We start from the raw sequence: 21,552 nt of genomic DNA on the forward strand, positions 1-21,552 counted from the left end.
GGATGTATGATGAATTGACACTAGTCCCTTAAAGTTCACATAAAAGTACTTAAAAAATAAGGGGAGCTAACCCTATGGTCTAATGCCCCAGTATAGTGATGGGGACACTATACTGTAAAAAAAGGCACTGTCCTTCGGATGAGATGCAAAACTAAGGTCTTGACTCTCTGTGATCATGAAAAATCCCAGAACATTTCTTGAAAACAGTATGAATGTTAATCCTGGTGTCCTGGCCATATTTCCCATTGGCCTTTACCAATCGTGGTCTCCTAATAATCCCCATCTATGAACTAGATTTATTACTCTGTTTTCCTCCTCACCAATAGCTGATGTGTGGTGAGCATACTGGCACATTTTGGCAGCGGTTGCATCATCCATGTTGGTGCTACTCATTGGTGGTGATAGAGGGGATGCTCCATTACTTGTAAACAGCTTTAAGCATACAGAAAAGTTATATACAGTATAAGTGTAAGGATTAAGTTTAAAGAAAACCAGACATACTGTAAATTACTGTAACTGTGGATTGAGTTGTCTTTGTGGCATATGTGCTATCATTTTTCTGATAAAACTTGGAGATAATTTTTTCTATAACCAAAGTGTCTACCCAAAATTGATGTTTTTCAATATTTCCATTATGATTTATAGATCTCATGAAAGGTTCTTTTGGTTAGTTGAAAATATCACTTTTTTAACTTTTCATGAAATCTTTTAAATTGCATATACAGTAAATGGTAATTTGCCATTGCCAACATTTTCTTTTTAATCCCTGTGTTAGAATGAAAGAATTCTAAAATTCAAAAAATTTTCTGATTAACAAACTAATCTTATAACCCATTTTTTTTCCAGGGGTCAAGTACCCTCAGAAGCTGAAATGAATTACTTAAGAATTGCCAAATCCCTGGATATGTATGGAGTGGACCTTCACCCTGTGTTTGTAAGTGTTGTTGCTTGGATAGTTACAATGTGATTTCAGTATAAGCCGGTATAAGAGTAGATGTTTTTTTAATAATACATACAGTACCTCTGCATGACAGTCCTAAATTAATATTTAGCCACAGGAATGATACTACTGTATGTGTTAGTTTGTAATTTATGGTTATCCACAATATAACTGCTTAATTAAAGCTATCCATGCTTAATCTTTACATTCCAGGGAGAAAACCAATCTGAATATTTTCTGGGGTTAACGCCTGTTGGTGTTGTTGTTTACAAGAACAAAACTCAAGTTGGGAAGTATTTCTGGTGGGTATTATTGCACCATAGCAGATTGTACACTGATGGTATAGTCCGACTTCTCTGTATGCTGGCTACAAATAACAATCTCAGACTTAATGGAGGATTGGTTATGACCTTGGATATAACTTTTCTGTACTTATAGCTTCAGTAGGGGGAACATAAAGTCCAATGTACTGTTCAGAGTTTGTAGCAGTTTATATACAGCACATAAATGCAAGGTTCATAAATAATCCTAAGTATAAGGTTCATCCTAACATAAAACTCTTGTAGTCTTAGGGGTTCAAAAGGTACTACCTGATGTCATTTGTTATGACATTTTCAATCTCAATGTTATTTCATCTTTTATGTCATCTGTTAGGCCATTTGTCATGTGAAGAAAACATGCAAGAAAGCATTTCATTGTACTCGGGTACATATAACAACAAACATGAACTTGAACTGACATCTGTATGTTTTCTTATTGTTTATTTATTACAGGCCTAGGATTACGAAAGTACATTTTAAAGAAACACAGTTTGAACTTCGTGTACTGGGAAAGGATGTAAGTTTTTATATCATTTTTAGATTGTCAAGCTAAAATGTTTCATTATTATTATTCAGAGATTTCAAATAGCATATTGCAGCTCAGTTTTCTCTTCTTCAAAAATGATTCAATAAAAATCCATTCTTATTTTTTCTGTGAGATGTAGAACATAGAGATTAAAAAAAGTAAAAGTACAGAATTTACAATTCCAAAAATAAAAATAGAGCCAAAGAAAGGATTTTCTGTTATCTCTCTCCTAGTTTAAATTGTTTGCTGTAATGAGTTTGCTATTTTGGGTTTTTGGAGAAAATTACCCTTGAATTATTTATTTTTGTTAATTTTGTTAATTACTTCTATGGACTCCTGAGCATTACTCATTCATGCTTGTATTCCCAACTGTCTTTAATAAAGAAGTCTCGTTAAAGCAGTAAGAATAAGTATTACCATCATTTTTTTCATTGAAAACAAAACATTTTCCTCTGAGGCCTGATATATGAATTTGTAGCAGCTGCACAAACCCCCAAGACCAGTTGTCTAATAGTATAATGTATTTTCAAAGTATTAACCCCACTCATATTTATACTAATGTTAATGTATGGTTGCTAAACTAGCACTAAGGAGCATTGCTTGCATAATCTGCTACATTTCCTGTTCAAGGGGTTATGCAAGCATTTGGCTTGAAAACAATGTTTGTTTCTACTGACAGAAAAAGTTCTTTGTGTCAGGTTTTTGTAAGTACTTGCATGTCAAACCTCTAGAAATTCCTCACAGAGCGAGTTTATTCTTTTGTAACTACTGTGATGATGATTATTTGCTTCCTTTTGCTAGATCAGTAGCCTGTAATTTGTGTGCTTCAAAGGCACATTTCACAAAGCGTTGAATATTGAAAATCTGCCAAATTTAAATTCAGTTTTGAATGTTTTCAAGTGTTCAGTTAATGCCACCATTCTGGTTAAAGCAGGATTGCATTTTTTGTCCCAAGTTTTTAATAGATTATCTGTCACAGTGTACCTGCTTGTAATGGATTTGATCCAGTGCCATAACACAGCTCTTTCAGCTTGCCCTAAATCCTTGTGAATAACAGCTAACTTTGGAGTCCAATACCTAGAACTAAAACTTTGCTTTGAGCACATCAGATCTGTCTGATCTGATAATCCTGTAGAAACCAATACTGCCATGAGCAGCAAGACACAGCCATGTGCTACATTAATTAATTAATCCTGTTATAGCTCAGTGTAATCTCATCAAACAATTGTGTAATTGTGTATTAATTATAATATTGTGCATTTAGCAAAGAAGGAAGAAAATAACATCATTCCAGTATTTTCAGTTCACATTTCCTTATATATTTATATTCAGATATGTTTTGAAAATAAAACTTACTGATCAGTTTGTTTTTCTGTTTAGATACAGGAATACAAATGAATTAAACTAATGATTTTTTATTTAAATCTTCATGTTTTGTACTTCTTTCTTAGTTATCATAATGTAAAACGTTTTTAAAGATATTAGAATTTGAAGAGTGTAAACGTCTTTATACTCATATATATGCAACTGAAAATATAAAAATATAAATACATGTAATAAAGCATGTAAATGTATATATTATTTTAAAATCTTTTTTCTTTCTTTTAGAACATATTTTTACAGCACTGGAATTATATCATTCATAAATTAACAGAGGTTTTAAAGGCTTGATCATGAGCTTTCTATTTACCTTTACAATTATTATTTATAATAATATTTTATTTATATTTAATAAAGATTGAGGGTTTTAATATTTTAATTTAAATTATTGAATCTGATTTTTAATAAAAATTATTTAATTTTCAGTGGCATTCTGAAATTGGCTTTCCGAACAAGTTGATTCTTAAAATAAATCAACCTTGATTTTTCTCAATGTTTTGCTGCTTTAGTGGTAAACTCTGCAGTGTTAGGGTTAGAAACTGTAAAGCTTTGTAAACCACAACAGATTAATTGTGTGCTCCTGAGATGCAGCATTATGGAACTAAGCTGTATGGTCTAGTGGAAAATGTACAGTATACAAGGTGCTGTAGATAGAAGGCACAGAATTGTTTCTTTAAATTCTTTTTAAAGTATTATTTTTAGCATAAACATGCAGAACACATACCTGTAGGCAGAGCACTCAGTTATTCAGGTTTTTAGATTTTAGGTTTTTATTCAAAAATTAATAGTCTTTAAGCATTCCACTTCCAGATCAGTGAACCAGTGCATTTTTCATTACAAAAAAAGAGAATGTCACCTCAACTTCATCTCCAGGCAGAGCACTGAAAAATTGAATGATATTTTTTTGTGATATATAATTATTAAGGGCTGTAGCAGAAATGACTGATTCAGGCATACTGTGGGGTGGGAAGGATGTTGCTTAGCGAGGGACTGTGTGTCATTTAATTTTAGAAGCTGTCAATATAAAGTCCAGAATTTGTATTGTGTTTCTCTTGGCTGCAGTAGAATTTGATGATCCAATATTCCAGATGTTCCAGATTTAAATATTCCAATATAAAAGATGTTTTAAAATTTTCATCCCAAAAGTATTAATTTTCAAAAGAAATATAATTCTTATGTTTGTTTTATTTTAATAACGCCTTATGTTTTTACACTGTGATTTGTGATTTAAGCATTGTACCTGTATACAACAGTCAACACAGCCTACAGTACCTTCATTATAAAAATGCTTGCATGCATTCACCAAATTCATCCTTTTATCAGAGTTTTATGACTTTCTCTTGAAAATGCATTTTTACTCACATCTGTTTTTAATTCATTTTAAAATTACTTAACTTAATATTGGCTACAGGATAGCCTTTTTGCATTAGTGACATAAACAACTGTTGGGATAACAAAGTAACGAATTCTTGAGGACAGTTTATTTTAGTTGTAACTTATAAACCGTGTATTTCAACTTCATCACTAAAAAACAGCTTGTTAAGGATCGGTAAATAACTGGTACATGTGTAATACATGCCTTATTAAGGAAACTTGTAGGTAATGCATTAGTTATTTCTTATTGACTACTTGCAATAAGTAGAGAGGCTTTTTATAGATTTTGTCATTTATTTATAAAATGCTAGTATGATAGTCATAAACAATGACAGTCATAGCTTACAGGCTGCTCCTAAAATGGACAAGTATCAAATTCCATTTATTACATGGAAGTATGCTAAGCTAGTAAAACACATATTACTATGTTATTACTGAAACACAGTACTAGTAAATGTCTAATAGATGTCTTTTACTGTAATAGAAAAGGTGTAGGTTAGTTATTTATTAGTGCTGACAAAAATTAATCACCTTGCCAGCCTTTTTATGGGGGTTGTCCATCATTGGTGACTGCCAGTATGTCTCTCATAAATAACAAACACTTGGCTTTAAGATGACCATTAAAATAAAGTGTTATTAAATTATTTGGTATCACCAAACCATATTTTAAACTGAATCTGTGCACTGCAAAAGAAAAATCCTGACTGTTCATTCTAATTATTTTATGAGTTGTATATTTCATATATTGTAATGCATCTAGCAAAGACATTTCAAACACCAAAAACATTTCTTTTATGAAGATTTGTTTCATGACTTGACCAGTGTGATGTAGTTATGTACATACTCCATAAAGTGAGAGAAAAGCAATCACCAGTGTTTGGAATATATAGAAAGATATTTTCAGCCTTTTTATGTGTGATAGCTACTGTAGCTGTAATTTAAAATATGGAGACAGTATGATGCCCATTCTTTCACATTAACTTGATAGCTCTCACCCTTTTCTTTCCACGTTAAAAACTTTAACTATTTTTTTCCAGTGCAACGAGACATCTTTCTTTTTTGAAGCACCCAATAAAATGGCTTGTAAACACCTCTGGAAGTGCTGTGTAGAATACCACACATTTTTTAGGTAAGAGCAGAAGAAAAACGTGCAAGTTACTCTGCGTAATGAATCCCAACTGTTTAAATAAAAGACTGGTGGGGGTTTTGAGCTTTTATTTTATTGAAGTATGATGGCTATTATTTTTCAGGTTGAATGCTGTTGTACACAAGAATGCTAACTGCACTGCCATTTCTCATTTTTAAAATTGCTGATCCAGATACTTAAGGTTTAAAGCCATGTGTGAATTCACAGGTTTGCAGAACAGCTGTTAAAGAATATGGTCTCGACATGTTGAAGCCAAGGACATACTGTATACTCCAGCTTGGCATAGCTGTATTACCAGCTCAGTGCATCATTGTGATAACTGACAAGTAAACTTAGGGAATGTGTTTAGTGTCCCAGAAGAAAGTGATATGCAAATAATAATAATAACATTGAGATCTGATTTTTAAAATGTCTTATTGCGTTCTTTGTTTAAAACACCATTGGTTAATCCTTGAAGCAATTCCATTTCATGGAAAAACATTTTGAATATTCTAAATAAACTTCTGTATGTACAACACAATGATATATTCTGTTTTATTTATCTTCTCTGACTTTGGTCCTCCAGAATTTTTTTTAAAGAAAGAGCATTCCCACTACCTGAGCCATGTGAGAAAATCTAAGTTGAGTGCTGCAGATGCACTTAAATAAAGTGCTTCTGGGAGGCTTTATTATATGACTTTTTCATTTCATTTTAGACTGTAGTGCTTTAAAATTAAGCTTAATTAATTAAGACATAAAAGCACTTGCAAGTATTTTTAGATACTGGAATATTATTTTTCACGTTTAAAAAAAGAGTTAGGGATATTCTTTCTGAGCGTTTCGTGTAAGTCAATCTTTAAGCAAGTTCTTTCCTGTGGCTGATGTGTGTGTTTACATTAAATGCTGGATAAGCTTGTTATGTCTATGTAAAAGACAATGAATTACCATCAGTTATCACCTATAGTAAAACTTTATTATATTCTCTGACTTTCCCTGTTAATTACCCTGTGTCACACCTCTTGTAATCGCATTTGTATCTCAAAAGTAGATTTGATATGATTTTCAAATCAGCTTTAAGAGACCTAATTAACCCTGTCCTGGTAGTAAGTTTAGTGTTTACTTACTGTCTGTACCTTGATGCAGTTGAGTGACACATTAGAGTTAGGACTTTTACATCAACTAGATCAGATAACGTATCCCTTAGTATTACTGTCACTTTCCTCTTGCCTCTGTAGCAAACCTCAGAGTGGTGTACCATAACAGTGTCTTTAAATAGGCATATTTTCAGAAAGATGACATACAAATGCAGCCATTAAGTGGGAAAAAATCTCCTTTATAAAGTTCTATTTAAAAGGTGTTCTGCTTTATTTATATTGTGAGGAATACAATATTTAAAACACAGAATGAAACCTAAGCTCCTTTTTGAGCTTAAAGCTAGACTTTATCCTGTATACACTGTATCTCTCCTGTACTGTAAGTACAGCAAGAAGGCTAAGCTGCTTACCAGCTTCAAAACAGACTCTCCATTCCAAAAATTCACACTTAAGTTGAAAAAAGCTCACTACTGTAAGTCACTAAGTCCCCAGTTCCACAATATAAATTAACTTTACATTGAAAAATATAATATGTATCTCTGATATTTTCATTTTGTGAGGGTTTTTCCTTATATAATCAACATATAGATACTTAACGTATTGATTTAACCACAGTGGTAAACTCTTAAGTGGTTCATCATATGATGACTATGGTGTGACAAATTTATATATTTTAGTTTTAAAAAATCAGTTTGTAAATTCAGATATTGCAGTGTAAACCTTTGTGTCTAAAATGCAATAGATTTTAATGGCCATGGTAATAATATATAAAGCTTACTTTCCTCAGATTTCCACAAAATTATATAAAGAAAAAGCAATTTTTGAAACATCAATGAATAGTATATTCCCTTTACCTTCATTGCAATACTGTATTTTTGCCTCTTTTATACTTGATTGCATATTATCATCTATTTATTATTGTGCACCATTAGAATGCCAGAAAATGATTCCAGCTCCTTGACAAGAAAACTGACCAAGTTTGGCTCCCTCGGGTCAAAACATCGCTACAGGTAAACAGTTCTTTCACTGATGGAAACGTATAGAAGGTTTATGTTTTTGGCAATAGATAGCTTACAAGGAAAGCATGTCTGTTGAAACTTTGAAAGTGTTTTAGAAATTCAGACATTTGAAAATGTTTCCTTCAGCTTGTAATACAAATCTAATTTTAGCTAATTACACCTTATACTGCATTTCCTTTTAGCTTGTAATCAAGCAGGTTCTGTTGGTGCATTAAACTTTTTTATGATCTCATCATCTTCTTAGTCATCCCAGAAAGAATCTGTTAATCTCAGAGCAGAAAATAAATCTTTAAGATGAATACACTTTACGAAAATTAAACGTTTTTAAGTGCTTGCTTTCTTAATTTCTTGCTTCTCTTGCTTCATATCTTTATCTTTTAAACTGAATGGTAGAGGTTTAGGTGGCACAGTGGCACAGTGGTTAGCATCGCAGTGAATTGGATTCAATTCCGGACCTGGGGTGCTAAACTCCGTGTGGACTTTGTATGTTCTTTCTATGTTTGCGTGAGTTTCCTTCGGGTGCTCCTACAGGCCAAAGATATACTTGTAGGTTAATTAGCTTCTGGGAAATTGACCCTGGTGTAAGTGTGTGTGTGTCATTATCTGTGTGCCCTGCGGTGGACTAGCATCCCATCCAGATTGTACCCGACTTTGCTTGCCTAGATAGGCTCCCTCTCTCTCATGACCCTGAATTCCCGTGATGGGGTGGTTAGGAACTGGATGGATGGCTAGTGTTTTCAAAAGTCCTCATTTTTTTACTGTCTTAACATTTATATTCTTACTATTAATCTTATTTTTTTCTGATTAACCATGCTCTGAGAGTTTTTTTTTTTTCAGAATAAGGATCAACCAAACATATAATTATTTTTTAGAAAAATTAAACAAACCTGAATCAGCAATTCAGCTCACTGCTACAACCCTCATATCGTCACAGGATGAAACATGCAACATCAGACTTTACTTTTATATCTTTTACACTTTTTATATCTGTGACCCCACAGAGCACACAGCAGAGCTAAGGCCCTAAAAGGAGTACTAAAAGAAGCTCAGATGAATCACTGTTTATAGTTTGTACAGAATTTAGATTCTAGGTTTCTCACTAGGATGAAAAGAATACTGGTAGGTCTCGATTTACACGGCAGATGTGTTCCTGAAATACGTTGCTTAAATTACTAAATAATTTCTCATAAGAACATATGCAAACAGGGATGTGTTCAGTTAAAACTTAATGGTTTATCAATGTTATGTAAATTTTGTAGGGAAGAGTTGTTAGTTGTCAGTGGGTAGTGAATGGTGTGGAAAATCTGGAAGAAGTGGTGCATCTGAAGTGTGCAGCTGTCTTTGGTCCCTTTTCTCACAGTGAGCTTTTTAAATGCCATTTATTTTAAAATCTTGTAAGTAATATACATGTATTTTTTTCCTTATTTGGGTTTTTAGCTATTTATGAATTGCAGACTTTTGTTTTTGATTGCTTTTATTTATTTTGTTTGTTTTTTAAATTACTTTAAATTAACAATGGTAAAAGTAAAGGTTAATTCTAGACCAAAAATTATGAAGCAATCTTTGCTTCCAGTACATGTTGATACAGACCCCTACTCAAACCTCTCAAATTAAAATTTTATTTACAAATTCTTTGCATTGATTTTCATGAAAGATTTTTCACACGGTATTTTTTATTCTCATTAATGATTGACTTGTGTATTGATGACCTTTGTTTTATAAATTGTGTTCCTGATTTTCATTTAACCCTCCCTATTACATCCACAGACACATCATCTTTCTTTGTCCTCCTTGCCTTGCCCCTTTGATTCATATTTCTGCACTCTCCTTCAGTCCCTCACATACCGAAGACAAGGCTACAGCAAATATGTTGTGATTTTTCACTGTGGAATTCAGTGGGACTAAACTCTGCTTGTTATTTTAAAGTTCATACACAAGTGCAGCTCTCCACTGTAACCTCATCCTTTCTTATATTTTATAGAATATTGCATTGGGTTCTTTCTGTATTTATTTTCTGTATTTGAATCTCTTTGAGTTTCTTTTACCATGTAAGGCACAGCATGAAACATGCAATACAAATGAAGCATAATCATTTACATACAGTATGTATATTGTACATGCATATTAAAGTACACATAGAATTCATATTAACGTATTTCATTCCTTACTGTTGTGTGGAAGATCAGTGAAATACTATCCTACTTAAAATTGTGTATCTTCTTACCTGAATTCTTATCTTAGCTGTCTAAAGACATAGCCCAGATTCCAGCCTTGTTTCTTACGATTTCATCAGAGCTTTCAAAAAGATTCCCATATACTGTATGTCATGAATTTCACCTATTTCACCTTTCGAGTTTTCATCTTTAAAAAATTCCAGTTTAAGTACGTGTCTGCCAGCAAGCTACAATTTTGATCATCAGGGTATTCAGATGGAATAGCAAGGGTTAATACAGCAAACATGATAAAACAAGAAGTACCAACTCAATCACTCATTTGAATACTTGTGCCTTAAATAGAGGTTATTTATGTTCACTAGGACAGAATATCTCAATCAGTTGTGAATGTCCTGATTGGAATAACAATAACATAACATCACTTTATTAGCCCTATACAATTTCTTGCATTAGGAATTCATTTTTCACATACCCCAGCTTGCTCTCCATAAGACACAGACAGGGAGAGGAGCCTGAGATCAGAGTGCAGGGTCAGCCATTGTACAGCACCCCTGGAGCAGTTGGGGTTAAGGGCCTTGCTCAGGGGCCCAACAGAGTAGGATTCCTCTGCCAGCTGCAGGATTTGAACTGGCAACCTTCTAGCCACATGCACAGATCCTTAGCCACAGAGCCACCAAAGACCAGCAGACACAGAGATACTCAAGCAACAGGTCTGAGAACCACAGCACTAGGATATGTGTAAACTAGAGACTTATGGAGAGTGATTCAGGGAGCATAGCTAATCCAGTAGTCATGCTAAAGTCAAGCTAAGCTATTTGGATCTAGGCATGAGAGTCCTTTTATTTGAGTGAAGTAAGGGTATACGGACTGAGACATGAGAAGAATGGCACAATTTGGGGTTAAAGGAGTGCTTGTGGTCTGTCAATGTTACTTGCTCTTCCTGTCAAGAGGTTCACTAGAGGCATTCTCCTTTGTTCTTGTTAGTGACAGTGTTTCCACGTGCCTGTCACAGCCCTTTGCTGCCCTTCTCTCCCCATCTGTCAAATGGCTTTCGAAAGCATCTCTAATAGGCATTTAAAAGAAGTGTTGAATCCTTCACAAAATGATCCTGAGATGACATTCTTATACCTTAACAATAATTCTCTCCTTCACAGCTTGTCAGTTTGCTCTTTCATTTTCCAAGTTTGTTTTTTCACCTTTCTGAAATATCTAACATGTTAGATAAAGCGAGCACATTGAATGGGTCTGTATATTTTGACATTAGCATCTTGTCAGATTGACAAGATGAGGACATCATGGAACTTCCCTGCTTCTTAAAACCATGATGATTTAAACACAGGGGAGCAAACTGGAACTTTCTAGTACAAGAACCAAAAAAATATAGTGAAAAAAGTTATTAAAAGAATCTTTTAGCTCATTTTAGCTGAGACTTTCAAAAGATTTAAAAATAACAGTAAATTTATTAAATAAAATTATTAAGTTATTATTTTTCAAACTGACTTAAATATATTACAAAATACACTGCAGGAATTATTATACAGTATATTTTAGCATCCTTTTGTGTTTTTAAAGCTGGTGTGTTATCAAACCTTTTAAGTGATTTTGAAATTTTGAGGTACAGAAAGTCATTTAAAGATTCTCATGTTTTCTCACTTCATTTTTTTCAGTGGGAAGACTGCTTTGCAAATGACTAAAGATCAGTCTATTCAGTTGCCCCGGCCAGACCTACATGTACCCAGAACTCGCAGCAAGACGTATCCAAAAAGAACAGCTCAGTCTCAACAAGCAGGTGAGCAAGATTTTGTATATGAGACTGAAACCTTGTTGTCATTGTTGTAACATTTAATTAAATGCTATGAAAGTTCTGAAAAGAACATTTTGTTTTTCTTTGCTATGTGGAAAAATAAGCAACTTTGAACCTTGATCTAGAAGAGAGCAGCACAAGAAGTACTGTATATTGTTATATTGTTATATTTGGCAGGTTTGGCTCTGTCTCACACTGGCAACATTATATTGACAGGGTCAAGGTCATACAGGGTGTACAGAGACCTGTTTCCTGCTGATATACTTCACGACAAAAGAAGAAACAATAAGCACACCTTTACATTGCTATCTTTGGTAAAAATGGTTCAAAATTATTAGTAACTGAGTTGTTTAATGTTTTTTTTAAGATTCAGTTTAATATTTTTATTCATTTTAAGAGTTAAAAAAAACCCATAGAAGTGCCTTTTTAAATGATAAAAACTAAAACTGGTGTATATCCTACACTATGTTTTTTGTTCTAACCCACATATAAATGTATCGTGTCTTTGTGATGACATAACAAGATATTAACAGTTAAGAGTTTAAGTTTAATGGATATGTGAAAATTTTAAATAATAATGCCAATGCAAATATACAAGTAACGTCCAAGACTTAGTTATGGCATTTTCAATAAATTATACATATTTTGTTATTAAGGAATAGTGATAATTATATTTTTGATTTTATGTTGATAAAGTTATTAACAGTTGGTGAAATTAAGACTGTCTTGCATGTATTTGACATTGTGTTATTTAATATTTTTCAGCAGCTTATTTGGTAAATGGGTATACAGTATATAACCAATGCACAAACCACACCAGATGTGTCTGTTGGTTTAAAAGTAAAAGGAATGACGTTTCTGGGAGCCAGAATTGTAGCTGTAAATATAACTTTTTAGCTTGGGGAGCTACACATTACAGGGTGTAAAAAACTGTAAAAATGGCCTTTTAGACCTAATAGATGACTATCTGAATTCTTAATTACACCTGAATAGAACTGCTGTTGTTGACCTCGGTGAAACTGCATGGTGATCTTGCTTCTCCTATAAAAAGGCCCTGAAATGTAGCACAGAATATGAATGTGTTGGCAGCAGATGGCCTTCTGTATCATTCCAAAGGTGACTTTGGTATGATTGATCCCTTTTGCACTTTTGAAACCCAGATATATTTTCAGGGCAAGGTCCTGTGTAATTCTGTCCCTTCCCAGTGTGGAAGAGGATATTCCTCTTGTGTGATTTTTAGATTTTGTCTCTCTGGGTCTCTGACAATATATTCCCTGCTATTTTGCTATATTTTGACAACCTTTGGAAAACATGTTGTTTGTGGGGTAAAAATGCACAAGATAATTAAAACACATTACAAAACAAGTTGGGTCAAGAACTGTACTGTCTAGATAAATATTGAATAGGTGACAGCACTAAAACTGAGAGCAGCACTGATAAAAGAGTTTACATTACTGAATTCTCTGTTCCACGAGACAGCATATCAAAAGCCAGTATTATGCTATACTGTATGTGGACTGAAGAACACATACTGTATATACTGTAGGAAGTGCTTGCGTTCTTTAAACTTGCAAATGATTAAGGTGCAAAAAATATAATCTGGAATGTAGCCCATGTGCAAGGTTCCCTGGCTGTTACTATTTTAACTGTATAGCTAGCACTTTATGTGCACTGTGCGCATAAATCTTCCCTTTTTTCTCATTTATAAAATACAGTGAAATAACAGTTATTGAAATCTAACTGAATGATTCATTAAATATTACAGGTCTTTTTAACAAAAATACCAATATACCAGAATCACTGTTTTAGCATTTTCTTCTACATTACACTTGTAAACCATTATAAATCCTCTGAAGTTTGAAGCTAACAGATGGGGCAGGAGTTCCACATGTTTTAAATAAAGTGTGGATTTAATAATCTCCCTTTTTAAAAACCAGAATACAAAAGCCTTTCGTGGAATATGTTACAGTAGTATCCTGTGGTCTCTCTGGGCTGCAGTTTGCAAGCACTATATTATTACCATTAAGTAAAATACACCATCAAGTCAGTAGTAATGAGTAAAGACTGTAAATGTATCTTGGGGATCCTGGGAATCATAAAACAAAACTTTAACATGCTCTAGCAATTTGTTTGTCTATCCCTTGCTCTGTTGTATTATGTTAGGACAAGCATTGTTCATTTTTGCAAACACTTGTAAAAAAAACAAGTAGTTTCAGGTTTTTTTTCTGTTTCATGTTTAAACAAAAGAGAATGACAGAAACACATCTGTCATCTGGATCCATTTATTTATCTGCTTACTTATTAAGAGAATTAATTGTCAGTTCCCTTTCTCTCCCTAACCACAGTTTCTCCAGTGCAGCAATGTCTGCTTTCTAAGGTTATCAGTTCCTGTTATCTGGCCTTGGTTGACTTCTGCTTGCTGCTGGGAAACTCAGCTCATAAATTCACAGTAGGATTTTGTGAACAAGGCAAGGCTCTAGGCCATATGGTGCTTTAGTTCCTGAATAATTTGTGTTTGCTGCAGTTCCCCCATATACAGTAGGTCTTAATAGTCTTTTTGCTTTTAAGAATTGCCTGACTAAGATTATCCTCTGATATTGGCTGTAAATGGTATTTCCACGCTAGGTGTACAGATTATATGTTGCATGTACAGGAGTAACTGTACTAATGCGTATTGGGACATAAAGAGCAGGGAAGGATTGGCATAAAAATATAATTTTATATACAGTAAAAAACAACAAGTTTGTTTTTATATGACTTCAAAAAGTTTGTGGAGCCTCTGTTCACCATTCTTTCCCATTTTTTCTTCAAACCAGCATGTGTTATTTTGAAGTATATTGTGATTTTCCAGGAAGAATGTTATGTCAGTTTGAAATTAAAAGAGCTGATGGTCTCATCCAAACAAAAACAATCTTTAAAATTAATTTCTGTCAGTATCACGTGTTTTCCTTCATTGTAATTCATTACTTACAAAGTGACTATGTCTGCTGAATATGGTATTGATAGACTGAAATCTTTGGAATGTTTAGTCATTCTGTCTCTATATTATACATTTCCATATCTTGTTCGATTTATGTATATTTTAATTTTTTTTTAGTCAGACCTGTCAGTTTTGGTCATAATAATGTACAGTATAGTGACACCTGAAGAAGGCTCCACGGCCGAAACGTTGTGTTCTCTTTCTTCTTTTTTTCAGCATGGAATAAACCTATGTATTGAAAATATATACATACAAATACTTGTTCCTTTGCAGCCTACGCATGCTGACGCAGCTACCCACCTGAACTAGTATATTAACAGTGCTTGGTACTGTGGGGATATGTTTCACACTCCAGCATTACATGTTCATTTAAATAAGGTCTGACCAATTAGGATGTGCTTAGGCTTAAAAAGGCAACAGCGGTATTCATTGGGTAGAAAGTCTATATACAGATTAGGAACTCTTAACTCTACACATTCTGCTTCAATTTCTGGTTATTTCTAATTTCATATTGTTATCTTTTGCAGTTTTTGACAATTTTGTGATGTAGAAACAGTTTCGAATCATTGCTTTTAATTTATATGTATTACATGTTGTAGTAGTGTTACTCCTTCAGAACAGTCTGTTTAATCTAATTAAATCTGTTAAACTCTCAGTCTGTTAAACAATCAGTATGTTAAACAGTTTTATAAAGCAATTTAACTTTAGAAGTAAAAACACATACATTTTTCTATGCGTCCTGTTGGTATAGTTTGCATTTTGTGTAAATTATATGTATAGTATATATACAATATATGTATTGATACACAAAGTTCATATTAAATTATGAAAGTGTGTTTAATGAAAACTCTTTTTTTAGGGATAAACAATGTCAGTCGAGCAAATACAAAAACTGATAATGGTGAAACTGAAGGAACAACCAAAATTATTGCACCTTCTCCTGTGAAAAGGTAAGCCAACTTGTTGCATCTTTTTGTTCACAAATAATGGTGACCATAAGCTTGACAAAGAATATTTAAACATGGACACCTGGCTACAGCGTGGAAGATAGTGCTATTACAATTTTTCAATGTGTGTTGTTTTTATTTGTTTACTGGATATTAACTATCAATAAATGGATGAACTACAATTCATTCATTTGTGGTCCATGATTCATGGGCTTGAAAGATACTGATGTGCTGAAAGATTCAACATTTAGCACACATTGATTCTGATGTTTGAATAGTGCGATGTGCATGACACAGTATATGATGATTTCACTACAGCTACTGTATACCCTGAAGCACAAGAGCTTCCAGTTGGGAAATCTTAGAGAGTAGAGTTAAATGTGTTCTTCATGTTTCTTTTATTCCACAGTTCAAAAGTAACTAAAGCAGACAACACAGATACACATCATGAGAAAACCAGTGCACCATGGAATGAAAATGGGCCCCAGAGGTAGGCTTCATTGGTGAAGCACTCCTACATATTTATGTGGCAGTTAGAAGCTTTTCATTTGGTTGCTTAAGCATGAAGAAAGTTATTTTTGCTTTTTAAATTCTAACTTGAAAAAAAAGAAATTGTTTTCTACCATGGTATACCATGGTAAGCATTTTTATGGTTACAAATACCCCATAAAGGTTTTTTTTTTCAGTTCTTATCTAGGAAAAAGAAATTGCTGAGCTGTCAACAAAAAAAAGATAAAAACACAGGGTATGAGTATACAAAAAGATAGAAGGGTATGGTTTTCCATTTTTATGTACGAACATTTAAATTTACAGTATAAATCTTTGGCTTAATGAAGTACCTGTTCTTAAAGGAAAACAGAGATTATTGTTATATGATAATTGAAAATATAGTTTTCATGTTTGAATATATGATCATTCCACAGTGCAATTGATTCCTTTGGAGTGTTTTTAAGAAATATTAATGAACAAAGGTGGTGATAAATTAGCATAGCTACACAGTATCAGTTGTATATATATTCATATGTTGTGTTAATTTGCTCCTTATCACTAAGCATTCTTATATGTCTCTGATAAATAACAATGGTGTGCGGTTTTTAAAAATAATGAATGTCCTGACTTCTTATATTGTGTTCTTGAACATGTTAACAGTAATGATCCTTTTCTGAAGGTGTGAAACATTGCTGCTGTTTAAAGCACAGATACTTAATACTCATGCAGAATAATTCATTAAGTGAAATGTTGTGTGTGGCTGTGGGCAATGAACAGAGTGATGACTGACAGCACCGCATTACCATTTCTGAACGTACTGCACTGCATTTTCAAATGTGACCTCGCCATTAAAAATTGAATACAGACAAATGTAGAGAGTATTAAAGTTGTATGAGCTGTGGAGCTGGACCTGCAGAATATAGAGTGCAAGTGACAAACATGTACAGACTACAGCAGCCAGAGACTTCATAATCTGTCATACACTGCTGAATACGCCCTGAGAGTTAGAAGCAGAAAAGGACAGTCACTGTGGCCGACCCTGGCTGCTGGTGGGCAACAGACAGGAGAAGAAGACCAGGGGAGGCTGGTATGAAACACGTGTTCAGCCCCCAAGGACTCCTGTGCCACAGATGGCAGTGAGTTCAGTGAAATAAAGGTGACAAAGGAAAGCCATTTGAAAGTGATAAATATATAATGACCCACAACCACATCAAAGAAGATTATTATGCAATATTATTAAGCTCATGATACTAATTTACAGTTAAGAAAACCAGTACTAGATATTAACAATGAATTTGCCATTATTGTTCATTATCAGATAATTCTTCCAATAATAATACATTACATTATCATTGCAATGGAGTGGATTCTCTATATTATGTGATTTTGACAGAATGCAATTTTATCACAAAGCTCTAATATCCTTTGAGACTGGAATTAATCCTAAATGTTCTGACACCTCCAAGCACGCATCTTGTATAATTTTGGAAAATCTGATTAAAAGGGAAAACAAGGACATAAGAGAAGCTCAGGGAAACCTTACAGCAGCCTGCCAGGAAAACAGTTTTATTAAACAGTTGATGTACCATAGGTTATTTTGTGCTTAAAAAAAACGCAACCTGACACAAATGTATTGTTTCACGTTTGTTTTTAAGTGGTTTATACAATTCTTCAAATGACCGAAACAAATCACCTAAATTTCCAAACCCCAGGAGGCGAACCCCTTCAGGGGGCAGTGAGAATGAGGTGGTGCAGCCAGCCAGGCGCAGGTACGGTAAAATATATCCCCATTTGCTCTCGTTGGGCTACAGAGCAAGTCTCACTTCTTACACCTTTCTCAATCCCTGTAACCCCTTCTTTAAGAGCTGCAGTAGCACATCACAATACCTTGGAGTAATTTACTCACAAGGCTACAGTGTATACTACACAAACAATTCCCTAGGCAGTGGTTGCAAGAAAACCTCCAAATCCGAATGTCCTGGTGAAATGTAGAAGGTGCTTGTAACTTCTGAGTATGAATCGTGTCAAGCCACAAGCATCAGAGCACTAGAGAGTGGTGGTAATAAAGAAATTAGACATGACATTGCTTTCATCTAACAGGATTGCTGTTTTTCCAATTGTTATCCTGTCTATGTAAATCACAATCATTTATTAATAATTAATAATAATGCAAATGAATAATTCAGAAGGCGGCACGGTGGCGCAGAGGTAGTATTGCTGCCTTGCAGCACTGGGGCCCTGGGTTCAGTTTCCAGACTGTTATCAGTGTGGAGTTTGTATGTTCCCCCCATATTCGCATGGGTCTCCTCTGAGTGCCCCAGTTTCCTTCCACAGTCCAAAGACATACTGGTAGGTTAATTGGCTTCTGGGAAAACTGGCCCTGAAGTGAGTGTGTGTTTGTGCTTTGTATGTCTGGCATCCTTTCCAGGGTGTATCCCACCTTGTGCACTTTTCTTTGATGGGACAGTCTCCAGCTCCCCCCATGATCCTGTATTGGATAAAACGGTCAGAAAATGGAAAGATGAATGGAATGACTCAGAATTCCGATAACCTGAATGTTGAAAAGTAACCAAAGGGGCTGTGAATGTTTTACCACCTTGTATTATAACATAAACAAGAACTGAATAACTTAAGATAATCAACAATAATCTTTACATTTCAGATGACTTTCAGATAGTTTTCAGACAAAAAATAAAGTGGAAGTTCCTTTTTCATGTTTGGCTGTTATACTGTACTATAATTTCACCATCTAGTGGTATCTCAGTAGAATGCACTGTTGAGTTTTTGAAAAACAAAGTAGAAACCCATACAGTACCTAGAAGAAGTGCTGTATGAGTAATGTTAAAGTAATAGCATGCTCTGGAACTGGAGAGTTCTAAAAGGAAGTTAACAAAACTCAGAACTTCCAGGACTTTTATCAAATGAAAGACTATCATATTAAAAAATAGAGACAACTACAGAAACGTAAAGGAATAGCTCTGTTTGTTCTCAAAAGCAATGATATCATACCAGATTTTGAGTATCTGGAGGGTTCATAGGCTGAGTTTTATAAGTGGAAATTTACTTCAGCAGGCTTAGAAATTGAGACCATATATGCATTTATATAACATTTATTACAGGGTTATTATGTGCTTTAGTAGAAATAATTACTTGATTCTGTAATGTCATTGCTCCTAGTGAACCATGTAGTGGGGCTTCTGACATACTACACTGAACTACTGAACTTCACTGCTGCTTGAAGTGGGTTCTGTTCCGTATGTAAAGTGCTTTAAGATCCTATGGAATAATCCATCCATTTTCTAACCATTTTATTCAATTTAGGGCCATAGGTAAGTGGGAAACACCCTGGGTGGGATGCCACTCCATCACAGAGCAGACGGACACAAACATAGACAGGCACACAATCATGCCATTTTTCCCAGAAGCTAGTTTAATTCAATTCAGAACACTTTCTTCATCCTCAGGGGGGCAATTGAAGGAAGTAATGCACTTAAAGATGAACTTGAAGCTGACAGCCCTTTTCCTCCTAGCCAACAGGAATCAAACCTGCACAGGGAATTCCCAATGGATTTCAAGTCCATCACCTTAACCACTCAGCCACAACTACATTTTTAATTAACTTGCCAGTATGTCTTTGGACTGTGGGAGGAAGCCAGAGCACCCGGATGAAACCCACACCAACATGGGGAGAACAGACAAACTTCACAGAGATAGTACCCCAGGTCCGAGATTGAACCCAGGGCCCCAGCACTGTGAGGTGTCAATGCTAACCACTATGCCACTGTGCTGCTACTGTACACATGCAAGCAATTATTATATATAATGGTGTTCACAGACAAAAAACATGAACCCTCTTCATTGCTCACTGATTTATTTAGTTGAATAATTTTTAAATGTTACAGAGTATTGATTTATCCTGTAGAATAGTAGTAATGGGCTCAAAGTAATGGGGTGAGTTCATATGGTGATTGAGAGGAAAAGGCCTGTAAACCCATCGAAAGAAAACACTGCATATTAGTCTTAATGTTTTTTTTCTAAATGTTCTTTAGAATAATAAAAAATGTTTATAACCAGCAATCTAATTAAGAAAAAGCTTGCTTTAATGATCTGATTTCCTCTCACTGCAAAATGTATTGCATTATAATAAAGAAAACCAATAAATCTCCTTTTAGATATTATTAAAATCATAAGTACTGTGAATTCAAAATATAACAGCAATAAAATTACATTTTGTACCATATTGCATTAATATTATTAAGACATTTGTTTCTTTTTTATTCAAAGTGTATTTCATATTACATAACAAAAATAATCCGATCCTATAAATGCAAATTTGGTAGTTTAAACCTAATAGCTATAATTTAAAACCTTTATAAGCACATTGTAAATTCATTTTGAAGTGCAACCTTGCAGACATTATTCTAATTTAATGCGGTCCTGACAGCAATTGCTTTTTCATAAGGAATCTTCTCTGGTTTGTGCTTCTGGCTATGTAAAGAAATTCAATTAGATGCTGCAGCATCTTAGTAGGATAATCCTAGAAAGTAACATACTGAATATTTAAATAAGTACCAGTATCCAGAAGTACTAGTCCGTACTCTGAAATCAGATGTAAAAAATATTGTTTTTCTTTGCTTTTGTCTCTTAGGAAAGGTCAGAATGATGATCCAGATTCAAAACAACAGCGAAGAAGGTAGGTAAACAGTTTGATGAGCATATAAGTATCCTAATAATTTATCAACTGTGAATGCATAAAAAATGCATATTATGATTTATATTACACATTACATAAGAAGGCAAATGAAAAATTAACCCAAATGTAACATGCCCTCCAAATTTATTCATGCCGCTTCTAAATAAAAACAGCATTTAAACATTTATGGATAATGTGTTTTGCTTTAAATATTTAAATATTAAAAAAACTGGAATCTTAATAACATTGCACAAAGCCATATTTGACATAATTATTTAAAGTACAGAGAGCATGAAAGTCATTTTTTCACACTCTTGAAGTAAGTAATTTGTAAATACTCCTCTGGCAGAGATTACACTGACAAGATGTCTTCTGTAGTGTGTCAGGTGCTTCTGGCTCTTCAGACAGGGGATTTTTCACCACTGCTGCAGCACAATTGGGGTCCTTCAGACTGTTGGGTTTCCATTTGTGAGCTGTCTTCTTAGGGTCAAGCAACATTAATTGGATTGGGGTCTGCAGGCTAGTCAAGAAAATTCATTTTGTGTGAGGTCAATTATTTGTTAATTTGGATGTCATGTATAATTTACATCATTGTCATGCTAAAATGTTGATTTTCACACAAGCTTGAGCTTTCTCAGCAATTGAACCAAAATGTCCAGTTAATTATTGGAGTTCATGTTTCCCCT

At 34.1% G+C, this 21,552-nt stretch overlaps 1 protein-coding gene across 1 annotated transcript in view; it reads left to right on the forward strand.

Annotated features, from left to right (window-relative positions):
* Positions 1 to 21,552, forward strand: part of epb41l4a (erythrocyte membrane protein band 4.1 like 4A) — a 126,595-nt gene that overhangs the window by 92,003 nt on the left and 13,040 nt on the right. The window contains exons 8-17 of the mRNA XM_088909942.1: positions 847 to 934; positions 1,154 to 1,242; positions 1,714 to 1,777; positions 5,578 to 5,669; positions 7,693 to 7,770; positions 11,621 to 11,742; positions 15,597 to 15,687; positions 16,094 to 16,174; positions 17,829 to 17,942; positions 20,822 to 20,866. Coding sequence (XP_088766068.1) covers positions 847 to 934; positions 1,154 to 1,242; positions 1,714 to 1,777; positions 5,578 to 5,669; positions 7,693 to 7,770; positions 11,621 to 11,742; positions 15,597 to 15,687; positions 16,094 to 16,174; positions 17,829 to 17,942; positions 20,822 to 20,866 — 864 coding nt within the window. The remainder of the gene's footprint in view (positions 1 to 846; positions 935 to 1,153; positions 1,243 to 1,713; positions 1,778 to 5,577; positions 5,670 to 7,692; positions 7,771 to 11,620; positions 11,743 to 15,596; positions 15,688 to 16,093; positions 16,175 to 17,828; positions 17,943 to 20,821; positions 20,867 to 21,552) is intronic.

This window comes from Atractosteus spatula, chromosome 3 (assembly GCF_055471065.1).
Source record: "Atractosteus spatula isolate fAtrSpa1 chromosome 3, fAtrSpa1.hap1, whole genome shotgun sequence".
Lineage (NCBI taxonomy): Eukaryota > Metazoa > Chordata > Actinopteri > Semionotiformes > Lepisosteidae > Atractosteus > Atractosteus spatula.